This window comes from Malurus melanocephalus, unplaced genomic scaffold (assembly GCF_030028575.1).
Source record: "Malurus melanocephalus ecotype Western Australia unplaced genomic scaffold, MMel_1.1 scaffold_157, whole genome shotgun sequence".
NCBI lineage: Eukaryota > Metazoa > Chordata > Aves > Passeriformes > Maluridae > Malurus > Malurus melanocephalus.
The window spans coordinates 1389199-1406072 of record NW_026623389.1 but is presented as its reverse complement, the minus strand read 5'-3'; the positions used below and the strand labels follow the sequence as shown (position 1 = coordinate 1406072).

Sequence of the window (16874 nt, the reverse complement as noted above, 5' to 3'; positions counted from 1 at the left end):
CTTTTTTCTATACATAATGTGGCTCTTGAGCTAATTGCTTGTTTTCCTTCCAGTGCCATACACACCCCAAAAAAGGTGTTCCTCCCAGTTTCCCTGCCTCTCACTTTACCTCTACACCTTCTTGTCTACTTCCCTAAGCAGAAACCAACTTCTTCCTTAGCATGTACATTTCATCTCTCGGCATCCTTTCAAAAACGTATTTCTTACAACAAACCATCTCTTTCATTATTCTTTCAAGTGAGTATTAACAACCGAACAGTTTCATATCTAAGTAATAACTATTAAAGCTATGCTAACATTAAGTCATTACTCATACCACTTTTGTCCCTTCCATAACAGACTATAGCTGCATTAATGTAGATTACCTTGAGAAGTTCAAGTCCTGCACGAATAGCAGTATCAGGACTTACACCCTCCTCTTCATCATCGGCTGTCCCCTCTATGGATTTATTCATTAGTTTTACTAGTGCACTGAAATAAGAGATACAAAAAGAAACAAACAAGTATGACAAAGGTAAAGTCTGGAAATACAAGCAAGACTACTTGGTTTTCACAATATATAAAGGGAAGGCAACAGTCCTTTGGTGGTGGTGKTGGCATTGCTGTTTGTTTTTTGCTATTTTTTTAAAGTTATTACATTAGTCCTTTCCCCTCTGACTTCACTTTCTGCAAAACTAATTCTTTAGGGGGGAAAAAAAACCATCCAAAAAAGGCCCCACCATGCTGAGGGCATTAGATCAACACAYAGTTGCACAAGTTTCAGAATGTAATTAGGTTGCCAGACAAGTCTCAAAGGAAATCAAAACACTCTCTTACACAATCCCACAAAAGCTAATTAATTTGGATGCTATATGGAAGAGTGTTGCAGTTAACTCTGTGAAAATTACCTTCATAGTTTTCAACTGAAGCCCCACAAATAGAATTTTCACCACGAATTACTACAGTTTTTAAATGATTTTGCAGACAGCACTGCAAAGCAGCATCAAAAAAGCTGTATTTCCCAGGTTGCTGGGAATGAATACATCTACATAATTTGATTTAAAACACATCCACATCCACATTTAGTGCTAGGACAGACCAATTTAAATCCCAAGATATTTTTGTTCTTTTGCCATTACCATCATCTTCACAATCACCCATGAGTCAACTGTTCATGATCTTTCAAGCTTACCTAATGGCTTCTGAGTCAATATGTACAGGGGCAATTCTTTCCAAAAGAAATTTGACCATTTCCAGAAAAGGATTTGTTGGCTGCTTAGGATTTGCAAGTTTCCGGGCTATCTCTCTCTACAAGAATGTTAGATACAAACAAGAATTACACTCATTTTACTTATTTCTCAAGCATGTTGAATAAGCCAAATATAGTAACTTTTTTTTTTACCATGGAGATTGTCTATATRATCAGTGAAATGTATTTAAAGGGGGGGCTATTGTAGTATATCTGCACACCATTCTTTATCATGTTATATTCAAAGCAGACATACTTTACAAAACWTATTTAAACAGATTTCTAGTTAGAGTTCAGGGCTCCTTCAGAATTGCAACCCAGATTTAAAAGAGAATTAAGGAAGAGTGAATTGCAGTACACAGAATGTGTATGTCTGTGGTCAAGCGTAAGCCAGAAAACTGTGGATAACCCTGAAGTACRTCAGACTTCATACCAATGAAAATATTGTCCTGCTCTCTTCCCTGCACAATTTCCCAGCCATTAGGCAAAATCCAGGAAGCTTATGTTTGCTTATAGATACTCTTTGTGATCTTTTTGATTTCTGTCAATGAAATTACTGATTTTGCTTTGGCCCATATTAAAAAAAAAAMMAACAAAACCTCTGGTGGTAGGCAGAATCTGGAAAAGTATGATTTAATATTYAAGTGTGTATTTTCGTCAAAGAAGTTAAATAAGATGAGACAAAGAAAGAGTGATCTCAAAATACTATTCTAGGATGAAAAATAATAATATGCAGATGGTAATATAGGACTTGGAAGCTGAATCAGCATGAGAAGACAGTTTGGGAACCCTATCACAAAAGAGGTACTTGAAATAAAATATTTTAAAGAAATAAATTAGTCTTTTAGACGTTATGCTTGATGCTCATAATCCCAGGAAGGAATAAAGCTAATGTTTTCTTAAGATGATGATCGTAATTATCTCTTCCCTAATCTCTACTGTTTTACTAAGAAGGCATTGTATGAAAACTGCAAGCACGTAAAAACCATGTTTAGGTAATTAAAGAGACCATTAATTCCAGGTAGCTGTTTTAAGCACAAATACTTATGGTATAAAAGTTTGCTTTTCCATTTCCTTACCACACAGACATCTGCCTGTTTACAAGAACACGTAGGGCTAATCAACAGTTCAAGCTGGGACCGAAGTTTCTCATCATCACCCAAAACCTGATTGAATTTCTTCACAAAATCTTGTGCTTTTCCAGGGTCTGGAAGATTTTCTGTATGATTAAAAACAGTTTAACATGAGATAAATCGCTACTTCAGCATGCCAAGGTTCATAGAAATAYGGCTTCCAGGAATGCTGTAGTGGTTTACAGAAAGTTTACAGAAAGTTATTAACACTTACTTGCTATAGTCATCAGCTTTCCAAACATGGCAGCACTGTTTGCTTCTGACTGAGAACAACAGCAAAAAAAAGACAAACAAATCAGCAATATCTCCATTACGAAATACACCCTTAAGCTGATCTGTTAGCTATTCTGCAGCACTACTTTCTACTCCTGAATCCTAAGTTTTTGTTTAGGAATAGATACTAGAATACTCTAACTATCATTAGCAGCTACTACACAGAAAGGGGAAAAATCTTCTTCTAACATAAAAGAACTGCAAAAATTCATTAATTCTCATAATRGGTCAAAATCAATCGTTGGAAGAAGATGCCAGTATCCCCCAAACCAGAAAATTCCTGCAAGCCCACTCTCTCACTGAAACCCCAAAAGCAATGCCCTTCTATTTAAAATTTCTACTAGTAAAATTCCAGTACAAATATAAAAAAACTTGTTTTCTTCTAACCAACAAAGAAATCACTAYTTTATGTTACAATATATTCAATTTTCAAAATATGTTAGAAAATGAGAAAGAAAAACAGGTCTCACAAAAGCAAAAAAAAAAAAAAACTGTGAAATTTTTAGAACTTCTTCCAAAGTTCTTGAGCAGTACTATGAAAAAATGATCAACATAAAGAGGTCTTATACCTTCAAGCATTACGTTAAGCAACTTTACTTCATGAGAACTGAATGTTGTCTACATATGGAAATCAATGAATAACAAATTTACACTGAGCATGTAATACAGGATTAACTCCCCCCATAAAATAGTCTAATGAGTCACTGGATAAATATTTTCAAAACCGTACAGTGGGCTGCTTATGCAAATCCAGCAATTCTCGGACATGACTCCTTAGCATGTTCTGGCACTTCCACATCTCATTCAGTGCTCTGCAAAAATGGAAAACCAGAAAAGAAAAGCTTCTTCATTACAAGAACATGTCAGRTGTTTTATTAAATAATTGTTTATTTATTTGTCTTAGAAGTGCAACATCGGCTAAGTACAATCAAAACTTACCAAGTATTAAAAATAACTGTTCAAAACAACATGGAACTGATTTTCTCTTTTTATAGAATATCATACCTCTTATTCTTCTTTGAACAATTTAACATATGCAGGACACCCACACTATTTCTTACAACCACCCAAATAAAAAGCAGGCCACCATCAACCAGAATTCATTCACAGGTGTCTTCATCATGGTCCCAAACACAGAGCAAACCTGGAAGTCATCACTTGCACACTTCAGGCCTGCATTTTCTCATTTGATGAAAATGAATGGATAAAACCATGCTTCTCACRTATCATGGGATCTTTTTGTCTAATGAACATGTACAGTTTATACAGAAAAGGGAATTGTTTTGAAATATTAAGCTACTTGCAAATAATACTAAGCATCCATTATTTGTATTTTTATTATATAGTATAAGTAAGATAATAGATGTTAGAAAAGCCTAAGAGAACAAGTATTTGTTGAATACAAACTATACTCACTTGACAGCATTTGGATCCAAGCTAGCATACAAATAGTACAAGCACTTCATTCGCTCTTCTGTTTCCAAATTGTGTGGAACAAGATACTGAGCAAAGATTTTCTCTACCAGTAATCTGCAGGAAAAGAAGGAAAAAAACTGTACATGTAGAGCAGTAGGGATACCTTTCAGACAAGYTGAAAAAGCAAGAAATAGAGTAAATCATTAAAACCTGACTTTACAACATTAAAACAGACTTTACAACAAAGGAAGAAGACAAAAAAAAGTGGCCTTTTCTCAGCTGTAAAGATTCCTTCCACTGCAGATAGAAAAGACTAGCAAGAACTGTTCCTTGAGAGCTTTTCCACATTCTTTCACCTTTAGGAGGGTGTAATCTGTCACCATGCAAATACTCCTTGTCTTTAGGATCTGAGAATCTCCCTTTGTTCTTTCTAACACATAGAAGGAAGGAACACTGACAGTTAAAAACTCAAAGGAGAAGGAATACAAAAATATAACTCAAAGGGGAGGAAAGGYAACAATCTGAACTACCCTTGAGGGAATGGTTAAGATTGAACTGTAGTACCTGACAATCTACGCATTACTCTAATACACAAGCTAAAAATCAGCACTAAAAATATAGAGTTGAAGAAAGACCAAAACATATACAAACTAAAGAAAAACTAATTGAGAACAAACCAAATCAGCAAAATMATTTTCCAATTATCTATCTTTTCTAAATACACATTTAAAATTTTATATTAAATATCAACTTTGAACTACAAAATACAACTGAGTAGTTAATCTAATTACAGTCCCCCCAACAAAAGAACATTCAAACATTGATTTAATTTGTAGTAATGAAAGCTGTGCACAATGTTCAGCTATACAATTTAATATTTATGGACAAATACTGTGYGTGTTTGAATTTTAAAATTTTTCACTATGTACTAGTACACTAGTACCAGCAAGTACTCTGGGAGTGCCTTGTAGAGACCACAGCAGCACAGATCAAACACACCTTATTTCTGCTCACRCAGCTTATTTCTGTTTAAAGAAAATTCCAAGAGATATGACAACAAGGCAGAGGAATAAAACGTTGATCGTGAATATGGATACAACTATTGCAAAACATCCCGTTAGCATTAAAGAAAACTTGGCTTTGTTTCTTTAAATGTACATTTTCTTACTGATGACTCCAAGAACAAAATTGCTTGGGGACCAGGATCTCCAGATCTCAAAGGACTCCATCTGTTTAACATACTAGGAGATTGGAGGCATCAGAATTCTTACCAATTTATGAATACCACTCTAGCCCATGTCTCCATAGATACATGTTCTCAAAAACTGTCAATACAAACGGAGAGACTGTATCATCCCTTCCCTGGTCCCCAGGTTAGGGTCAAGATTTACAAAGAGGGAATAACTCCAAGACACACCTCTCTCCAGTGAGGAAAGTGATTGGCTAGCACATCAATAGGGGGTAACAGAGCACTGTTTCACATGTCATTATTTCACTCCATTCACTATGTATTTGATGTAAAACAAAGAAGCTCAGAGAACACATGATAGGCAGCTCTTATTGGTRGAAGTTAAGTTCTCAGTCTTGAGTAGACATGCACATCAACAGTCAGGTAACACCAAAAACATTATCAAGTGATCAAGTCATCAATGTGCATAAGGAAATCTATTTCACTGCCTGAACTCTGTGTGATATTGCACTATTATCTTCCAAAAGAACTAGTCTTATCCCATGCACCTCGTGGGAAATAAACTCAGAGCTGTCCACTGCTATTTTTTATCCTCTTTCCTGCATTACTGAAGGGAAATAGGCCAGAGTTGGCTTATTTTGGCCCATGCTTGCTTATGTGTTTAAAGGATTGGACTGACACTGTCTTAAAAGATCTCTGCATTTCTACAGCTCTTCAGGTGCTGAATCTTTAAAATCCTGACAATAACACTAAAATACATTTATCCCTCCATTGTGATTAGGAAACCAACCTGATGGTGTGACTGAGCAAGAAATTTACTGTCAGCCTCAAGAGCTAGCAAATTCAGGATACCAAGCTGACTGATCTAGAGGAACATTTAAAAAATAAAGCCACCAATCTTTCTGTGTGGATACCCAGAAAACAAACAAGATACAATCCATGCCTATTCATGATAAAGCTAGCTTCAACAGCATAATCACCATGCCAGAGAAAGAAATTCATATTTGATGACACACTCCACCCTTAAAATTCCTTGCCTCATTCTACCAGTGTTCTGCACTTGCTGTGAGCAGAAATCCAGAAAACATCTGTCCCATTCACTATAAAACTTTGATTCTCTGTCCACTATTAAACCTGTCTACTGACAGTGAGTAAACATGGTAGAAAAACCAGAAAACTCACATTGCAAATGAAAGTACATTTTTATGTATATGCTGAATTAGCTTTGTATAAACTATGTGAGGATTCCATGATATTCAAAAAAGGTGCCAACTAATCAAATATGTAACTGTGGACCACTTAGGATCAGCCAGATCAACAAAATAAAGGCCTTCACCACTGCAGTGGTTAAAAATATAGTATCATAACTGGCTACTGAAGGAGGCAATTAGCCCATTCAGACTACTCACCAAGATAACAAAACATACTGAAGTAGCAGATTCTGTAAGGAAGGCGCTAAGAAACACTATAATTTTCTGAGTCTACCACACCAAAAGCCTAAGCTGAAAATCTAAGCCTTTGTGTGATAGCAGTTTCTTTCTGAAAGACAATTAATAATATTTCAAAATCTTGGCCAAAACTATTTTCTTAACACCAAAAMAGTATTTCAAGAAGTCAAAGGGACTGAGCGACAGAGATGATGAAACAAATAAAGTACCCCTGATGTTTCTTCAGCTTTTGGTCTGCCTAAAGGTCCATATTGAAAGGAGAGGTCTGCGTATGTGCTGTGGTGTGGACACACATAATATTCACAAGTCATGGATTTTAATAGGCTGGCCTCTGGAAAGCAGTAAGGCAAACAACAACTGGCATAGTAAATGCCAAATTTCTCCATTTTTTTTTCTGCACAGTAGCTAGTTGATGAWAATCTGCTACCATCATAGACCTAGTTCCATCAGTATATAAAAATGAATCCATGAACAGATAATGCAACAATCCTGTCTTAATAGTTATTAGTTAAATACGTACATCAACCCACAAATACAGAATATAATGTGGCAACTTTCACAGCATAAGCACGTATTTTCAGAGTATCTCTTATCACTGTACAATTAAAAATAGGAAGACTTAGATTGACTTACTTGTCATCAATGCTATTTTGATAATATATGTGCAAAAGTTTATCCTTTATCCAGCTCACTTTCTCTGCAGCATCTTTTCCAGCCTCAGCATGAAGACAATACTTCTTGTACAGCTGGGCAAGACCCATCATTGCTTCTTTTCTTACTCGCCACTTGAGAGGGAAGAAAGGAAAAGGATTTGGGGAAGCTGTTTCAGTAAATAAATAAATCAAACATACAAAATACAGTAAATTGTAAAAAAGCATGAAAGACAAAAGAGTCACTTTATCTTCTATATTTAGACACTTCAAAAGCTGAAAAATACTGTTCACAGCTTCTAGATGTGCATTGGCAAAGCCTATATAAGGGTTTTCTTCCCAGTACTATGCAGATTAAATACTGTCAGTACACAGGAATCTAGTACTTCTCTGTGCTGGGCAAAGAAAATATGGAAGCTAGCCAGCAGAAAAGAAGTTAAGTACAGCTTAACATGTATGCCTGATATAAGTGTCTGCCTGAGACAGGATTTGGAAGGCTTATCTACTCAGAGACAGGCACCAGAGGTGGCAGACTTCTTTCTTCCCATTACTTTGCACCATCTTACAGCAATTTTGTCTAGAAAGGGGAGATCTGGAGCCTAGGACTAGCTAAACCTGCCAGGGCTTGAACACCTAGGCCACTTTCCAGGAYGTGGGAGAGGCCCATTTTGCTGAAGTCTTGAAGCAATTGCTCTAAAAAAACCCAGAGTACAACAGCTACAGGAGAAGTTAATGGGTTCTCATCCTTGCTTTTGGTGGTCATACTCGATCCCTTCGAGAAAATAACAAGTATCCCATTACTACAYAATTTAACACACAGGATGCATAAGCTCTCCTATGCTGACTTGTGTAAGGAATCATACCTTGAGGATTAATTCAAACAGCATAATGTCTCATGCTGAATAATTTACACAGAAAACCTTGGAAGAAACTTGTTTCCCTACATCATTCAAAAGAAATGCATGAAATTCAAGCTGAAAGGGATAATTGCATCAGAACACACCAGGTATCACCTTTGGCCTTGAACTCCCAAGGACTAACAAGGCTCCGATCATTTCACTCTATGAAGTGTAATGGTAGATACTATTATTCATACTGTGCCTAACTTCCTCAATCTTGTTAAACTGAAGGCTTCTCTCAATAACACTGAGGTACTGCAATTTAATTTCTTAATAGTTTTACKGAGTGAATTCCTTTTCTTTAAGGACAAAGAAAAGACAAATCTTGAAGATAATATGCCTTATGTCACTAGAGGACACCACTAGCWGTTGGAGCAAGTTACAGCAATAGGAAGGAAAAAATAAACTTGTATTTTGTTAGATATTTCTTAAGTATTAAAACTGTAAGTGACAGGTCAAGATAATTATGGCATCACTAGAACATAAAATAATTAGTTTTCACAAAAGGGAAAAAACTTTAGCCATAAGTAGATGTTATTGTTTAACTTTTCTACAGGAATTTGTTCACATCCATTGCAATCTAAAGTACATTTTAAAGAAAATAAAGGTCTAAAAGGGAAACATTTTCAGAAAGTATTAGTATTTTTCAGCATTCAGATACACGCTTCCAATGCAGGTGATAGCATTCACCTTCATCAGATCTCCTATGAGACAGGAAAGGTGGCAACACCTATCAGAAGACAACAAAAAAGCATTGCTAGAATTTAGTCCAGAAAATTCAAGTCTAAAATTAAAGAGTAACAAGGGGTTAATAAGGAAAGGAGGTTTGGATTATCAATAGAATTCTGATTACTGAAATTCCAATAGAGTAGATCTCAGAGCATGCAAAAAGGCAGTTTCAGACTAACAATAGCAGACACTRGACTAAACCCCTTAGAAAATGTTTTGAGACATGAAAGCAAGTCACTGAACAGAAGAATAAGATACTCCTGAGAATTCAAGCTGAAACAGCAAATAAACACAGAGGAATGTAAAAATCAMTTTCAAAGGTAGCATATGAATAAACACAGCTAAGAGAATTACTACCCTGATTTGATTAACAAAAGAATTTTGATAACCTTAGCTTCCTTGGTTGATCAACATAATTAAATTCCTCAACTGATGACTGTTGGGCTGAGTTTTAAAAAAAAACCTGTTACTGAAAGTTCAATACAATCCCTTACTCTTTAAAAAACTAACCAATTCCTTTCATAAACATCTTATGATCATTCTCCTTCATCGAGAAAAAGCCACAATGCTTTTTAGTGCAATTAAAACTAACATACATGCAGAAAAATGCGTAAAGAGGAACTGAAAATGGGAGTCTGTTTCCATGGCTCCTCACCTATACTTTTCACTTCAAGCCGATGATGTGCAAATCAGCTTTTATGAAGGGCCTAGGTCTCTACATCATAAAGGCTGTTGGGAGAAATGCTAATGGAAGTCAGCCATCAAAACTCTCTTTGTAACTTTTCAGGTGCTTAAGATTACTTCAGTACTAAGGAAGAGAATTTTTTTTAATGTCCCCTTATTATTCTGAAAAATGGGGATGTTGGAAAGACCCCTGAGACAGCGCTTCAATGGAACACTCCTCAGAACAATTATTATCAAATGACTAGTTTTTGGGAAGCATCTGTTACCAGAGTTATGTTTGTATCTGGACCAATAAATATGGATTTGAAAACTACAAGGGGGAGAGGGGTTTGTTTGGGGTTTGCTGCTGTTGTTTTTTTWAATAGTTGCAATCATCATGCAAATACCTATATAGATGGAGTCAGCTAAGGATGTTTCTTAAAATACTAGTAGTGTCTTTTAGCCAGAAACTTTTACGTTAGAAAGTGTTCACACTGTCTTTACCAGTAATGTGCCAAGTAGAATATGGTCAGGAGAAAAAACAGATCAGTTAAATGACATACCAGTTAGCATGATTTAAATACTTTTCCTATTTTATGAAGAAAAAAGGCAGAATTGTAAGGGCACGCTGGCACTTTACTTCAGCCTGTTGGACAAGCATTCTTTTCATGGTAATAGCGATACTCATTTGATACAAAAGTACAGGCCTAGAAAGATCAAGTCAAACTGATCAATGATCATTTAGGAGTTTGCAGTAGATTTGTCCAACAGAAACCCAGCTACAATGGGTAAATGCAGCCAGCAGAATATATAGTTCTTTTAAAGAAAAGGTGAGTAAAATAGGCATAAATGCACTCTGCTGGAACTGGGAAAATACTACACAGAAAACACAAAGACAGGTACATGGATATTATCAATGCTCCTGTCCAAACCTGGAGAAAAATCKTAAAAATAAAAAATAAACAGATGAACGTTTGCAAGTCCTTGTTCTTAATTTCATAACATTAACTATGTTTATAAAGACATCCTATAATGCTGAGGTCTACTTCAACTTTTAAGTATTTGTTGTGGTAATTTCTATTCAGTGCTCAATTTTACTTTCTCCTCAGGATATATTTTCATTAAAGCTCTCTCCAGAGATTATTATAAGAGAAGCATAATGTACAGATGAAGCCATTGTTCACTGATTGCTTGAAAAAGCACCTAACCTTAAAGGCAATATATCAAACCTATGACTGGTGTGAAATGACTCAGTCAAACATATGAGGAACATTAAGTGTTGCCACACTGGATTTAAAGCCACATGAGAAAAGACCTAGCTCAGCAGAATCAGTATTATAGCGGTGCAGTAATAGCTGGCTGTCTGCTACTGACAGCAGCATGCTAAAGGAGAACAGAACAGAGACTCTGCGCTGAAGATACAGTAACAATCATTCCATTCTCATTAGGCAGAAGTCCCAGTGGGAAGTGGCGGTTACACCAAAAGTTTTTAGTTCTTGTAAATGACCTTTTGGGCCTGTTTGTTTAGTGACTGAAAAAGAAAGAAGGTGATTTTGATCACTCCTGAGAAACATCCAGTGTCAAGCTGMAAAGCACAACTAATTGAAGAGCTGCTTTATAATAGTGAACATACTCAAAATCAGTATTTCTCTGTGTAAAGGTGGAATCCTTTTYTCAAAATGCCTTACAGTAACATTCTCACTTAAAAGGGGAACAAAAGATGTAAGATTAATTAAAACCACCACCTAGAATGACACAGGGGGCATCCTTTCTATAGCCTACCAAAAGAGAACGATAATAAGGGGAAAAAAATCAACATGCCTACAAAGCACAGATAAGTCTCCTACTAAGCATCATCCTCCAAAGAGCATGGAGTCACATCTGAAAAAAGGTAAACAGGAAACAGTATAAACTCTGGCAAGTTGAAAGTAAAACCTTGAYGAAGCATGGGCAACAATTTCAAAATGAAATTATTGAAAGCATACTAACTAAATATCTTCACCAAAGCTTCCAGAAGCAGGAAGCCTTCCATACCCATTCTGTAAGGCTGAAAGACAAACAGATTTATTCTAAGAAGAGGGTTCTTAAAGTGCCATTAGGACACTTAAAACAAAAAGTAATAAAGCAAACAGGAACAAAATAATTTAGACCAGGTGATTTCCCATCTATGACTTTTATGGGAATTTAGACATCATATACCGAATGCTAATTACTCTATTATTGCAATCTAAGAATGAATTAATGGACTGAACACAGCAAATGTGCAAGAAACCAAAGGGTCTGAAAAGGAGCAATGTGCCACTCATAAGACCATCTGATTTTGATGGGCAAACATGGTGAAATAGAATAGTAATGACACCAAAGAGCTGACACTGCTGAAAAATAAGTTATGGAAATGTGTCATTGAACTTTATATAATGGGAAGTTTTATATAAGAAAAAATAACTTTTAGCAGAGCCAGAAGTACATCAGTAAAATGCTTTAGGATCCCCAAAAAACTTCCAACAAAGTCTCATACTGGAGAGCCTTAAAATAAAAATACTGTTGTGAATTATTAACTAAAATATAGGGGACAATGGGTGGGTGAATGACTGATTTTCACAACAAAGGGAACAAAGGGAACCCATAGACAGAGTCAGAAAGGAATCTCTGAAAAATTATTAGAAAATTAACTGARCAGTGTGTATAAAATGAGGTATCACTATAAGAATTATAATGRGTTATAGGGACCTTTGGCCTAAAYATGTGTAACCATTCTTATGTTCTAACAATATGACTGTGTTGATTGCAAGTCAATGACTCTATTTGCCTTATGACACTTGATGGATGCCACCATAATATGGAATTTTCATGAAGATGTTCTCATATTATTTTCCCTGCAGCATTCTTGTTAACAGTCAATGCTAAAGACTGTCAYTCTGTGGCTTTGTGGTTTTTTTAAATTTTACCTATACCAAAGTATATTAGATACAGSTAATTGCCAAGAATACAATATTAGCACTTACCCGTTTGTCCAGCGTTCTTTCTCTTACAAAGCCAAGCAGTTGATCATTGACTAAAGACAGATCTCTCTTGCCCGCAGTAATAATTGTAACAATAACATCGTGTCGAATGGCTTCTTCTGGGTCATGTGATCTAACCTTCAAATATTCTGTTACGAGGAGAAACAATGAAAAGCTTGGCTTTTTTACAAAGGTRTGATGTTTTCTGGTGTTTCATTTAAACAAATGTCAGTCATATATCACAACCATGTAATCTATTAAATATAGAGCTACCCACAAGAAACATCTAYTCCAATGTTTTCTATGCTAAATATAAAACAATTAGACAACTGTAAATATCAGAAGAATGTAGAAGTGAACAGCTTCTTTACAATAACCTTATCTGCAACAAGTAATGAAGTAAAATAAAGTTGACTAGAATATATTGTAAGTAAAGGGGGTGATGGAATAAAAATAAATGAAGAGAAGAACCTCTATTTCCAAAGTGTGAAAAAACGTAAATAATAAATGAAAAATACTGACAATTGCTGTAGAATAGCTTGCACCAAAAAATAACAGTATTTTCAGTCAAACCTGAAAATCTTCTCATAGTTAAAATGATAGTGTAGTGGAAGAAGAAACTTCACAGTTTAGATCAGCAAAAAGGCTATTTCTGAACTCAGTGGAAGAGAACAGTGGGGACCASAGACTGATTTTGAAAATAAGTCAAGATGTTGCACCAATATTTGTTTTGCCTCACCGAAAGTTTCTTTAGAACTTGAAATTACTTTAAAATTCATTCCACAATGGGTAGCTTCTTAAAGACTCACTCTGACAAAATCCACACAAAATCACACACTCCTCTCTTTCTAGCACTTGTCTTCAACAGAAATCAATTACTCAGCAGATACCTCTTCCATCCAGCATCAAGCATTGGACTTGATACATTTCAGAACTACACTGCTATGTGCAAAAATAATKATACACTTCCTTGCTCATTTTGTAGATTATTCTAAACCCCTGTATGAGCATCTCACCAGTGAGGTCTTTTGCTAAGTCTGGATGGTTCATTAAACAATGACTGGCGAATTTCACACTCTCTAATCTCACAGGGACATGGATATCATTGAACCTAGAGGGATAAAAGATGATGAACGTTAATTTTTAATCAGCTTTGCAAATCAGTATTGTTCTCTATGTAGTAACATGTGCTRATAGTATGTTCTGTTAACTATTAGAACACTTTTATATGGCAAAATTACAGAATATAAATGTTTCTAATTTATCTCCATAACATACCTCATACAAATTTTCGTTTTCTTGTGAAATTCAGTCTGGACTAAAATTAAAGGATGAATACACTGTATGTGGATGAAATGTTGACCCAAATGGGATTTTCCCCACTAACTTCTGAACACAAATCTCTGTACACTGTCAATTGTGTGTGTGCATATATATATATATATATATATACACAAAATTACAGAAATGTAAATTGGCATCTAACATGTACCATTTGAAAACATCCATTTTTAAAAAATACATAAACTTCTATATTTACTTAAAAGGAAGTATCTCTTCACTCAAAAAGGTACATGCTAAAAAAAACAGAGTTGCAGATATAGCTAAACAGTATGAAAATATAGCARCAGTCCTTCAGGCTTCTTCTAAAATATAACAGTATGCAGTTCTCTGCTCTGAAGATCTAACAAAGTAACTCGATCAAATACGAACAGTTACATCCTCTAAAAACACCATGAAAACTTCAAAACTGTAAGAAAATTCACAACAAAAACCAGAAATTTGCAATTCTGTCCCATTTCTCTTACCGCCCAAGAAAGCACTGCCAAAGAGGTCGATTTTGCGTGGCCAGATCAGAATCTTTGGAGCCGAAGAGTTTAGCCAAAAGTCGAACAACAGCCAAACGTTCTTCTCCATCATTGCTCTAAAAATCCAAACATGAAAAAGGAACTGTAAATAATTATCCACAATACCTTAGTAATAACTTTTGGCTTCCTTTCTGTTTTTTTAAGTTACATAAAAAACTTGAGTTTGAAAAAAATTCTGATAATCCAGTAATCTAATTAAGAGAATTATGATTAATATGAGGCAAAACATACAAATACCTATTCACCTAATGTATTACAGACACTAAATAGATGGCTGTGCTTTGAAAATACCTCTCAGGAATAAAAACCCATACACAGTACTCTGAATAACATATATATTTGACAATTTCAATKATTAATGATATTTTTGTTTTAGAACATTCTTTAAGACCATTAAATGTGTGTGGAAAAGACACCAATTAAGATGTTAYAAACAGATGTGTAGTAATGAAAGCTATATGTAATTTCACCAAACACCTGTTTCTTGGTTACTTTTGTTTGTTACTACCATAGGATACATGCACATCCACACATACAAAATGATATCTCTTGTCCAATTATAATCTTAGGAAAGAGAAACAGCTTTTCAGTTAAAACCCACACTTGCAAATCAGGATAAATTAGCTATTTTCAAGGATTCAAAAGCAGTCAGACAACTTATTATTTGATATTAACGAATCTGATAAAATATTAGGAAATACTTCCTCTATTAAAACATTATTTCATAGAAGAAAAATCTGCGAATCAATACTGAAGTTGACAAATTTGCATTTCATAAGATAAGCCAACCACAGCCTAATTACTTCATAAATTTTATGTGTAATCCAAAGATTAGGTACATAAAACTTCTGCGTTAGACTGCATTTATCATTATAATGATTATATATTTTGTGTGCATAATACATGTTTGCAAGCACAATAAGCACATAATTGTATACAAATTTCCAGTATCCTTTCCTTAACTTTATATTTATCTTCAAAATAAAGCAATATAAAATTTTATCCCTCTTGTAGAAAGCTTATTAAATTTACAGTTCTGCACTGTTAATATCCCCACAAATTTTACTGAAAGCTACATTATAACCTACCTTCAGCTTGAATTCCAGCTGTGGCATGACAGACARCAGTAAGTGAGGATCTATGGCAAAAAGCTCTTGTATCAAGTCAAACACATGTTCTGATAAGTCACTTACTGAAGACTTTCCCAGTACCAGAACCTGGTTAAAAAACTAAAATACAAACATTATTATGTAGTGCATTTTCCTTGATTAATGCAAACATTATTTAAAAATATTATTTTAACATAATATCATTAATGCTTTCACACGAATGGAAGATATTCAGTGCACCATTTCTTCATTAAATCAAAGCAATTCATCCTTCCAATTCTGGCTCAAATTACAAACATCCTTCTCAGTTCAGTTCCATTCATTCTGTTAAGATAGTTTAATTCATGACAATTTGATAATTTCAAATCTCAGTAACTATCTCCCAAGCAAAACTAATGGATAATAAAAGAATTGTTAATTTAAAATGCATATTTATCCAATGGATCACTGACAAAATTTTTTTTTATCATTAAAGYCCAATGCAATTGACGATCATCAAATGCTGAAAAAAAAAGCTTCTCCGCTTCAAATCCATTTCAAAGAATTTCAAATGTCTTCATATGATGTCTGGCAATATTTGATGAGTAATGTATCAAGGTCATTAGTGATCTAACAGAAACAGAGGTAGCCTAAATTATTAATTACTTCTTTTTGGATTTACATAAAGTACATTAAAATTTAACACTTCCTATTAGATACTGTGGGTTATAATTTAAGCAGTGCAAATGTAATAACAAAAAACCTATGATACATTTTAAAAACAAAATAAGGAGGAAAGTATTAAAAGGTTACTTTATGTACTAGCCTGTTTTCAGATATGGCTAATTAAAACGTTTAAAAAAACAGGGGAATTGGAACGTAGTAACAGTTAGTGAGACTCCCTGAACTTTTAAATACTTACTGATTAATCTTGTAGAATTTGCCTAATTCACTTTTAAACTATTTGATTTTTATGAATTCTGTTGGCTTCAGCACCAAGGAAAGGCAACAGAATGGATCAGACCACATTCACCAAAGATTACAACAGCTGTATTAAAAGGCAGAATATACAGCATTCAACAAGAGGAATTATAATTTGAAGGAAGACTTGTAAAAATCATAGCTCTTTTACTCTTTATGATTACAGCAGGTTTAGGTGGGGAAAAAAAATTCTAGCAAAGAGATGATAATTTGAAATGCTTCAATCCGAACGCTTGGTATGAGGAAATGAAGCTGTCTTGTTGCTGGACATGTGAAGTACAAATAATTCATTTTGTACAGGATTTTT

The 16874-nt window shown here is 34.7% G+C and overlaps 1 protein-coding gene across 3 annotated transcripts in view; it reads right to left on the bottom strand.

Moving 5' to 3' along the window:
• Positions 1-16874, bottom strand: part of PDS5A (PDS5 cohesin associated factor A) — a 71886-nt gene that overhangs the window by 24250 nt on the left and 30762 nt on the right. For all 3 annotated transcript variants that reach the window (XM_057371791.1, XM_057371793.1, XM_057371792.1), the window contains exons 8-18: positions 15587-15727; positions 14439-14554; positions 13647-13741; positions 12634-12779; positions 7321-7472; positions 4051-4164; positions 3365-3446; positions 2576-2624; positions 2308-2447; positions 1172-1287; positions 366-471 (exon numbers count right to left, since the gene is read on the bottom strand). In XM_057371791.1, the coding sequence (XP_057227774.1) occupies positions 366-471; positions 1172-1287; positions 2308-2447; positions 2576-2624; positions 3365-3446; positions 4051-4164; positions 7321-7472; positions 12634-12779; positions 13647-13741; positions 14439-14554; positions 15587-15727 (1257 nt within the window). The remainder of the gene's footprint in view (positions 1-365; positions 472-1171; positions 1288-2307; positions 2448-2575; positions 2625-3364; positions 3447-4050; positions 4165-7320; positions 7473-12633; positions 12780-13646; positions 13742-14438; positions 14555-15586; positions 15728-16874) is intronic.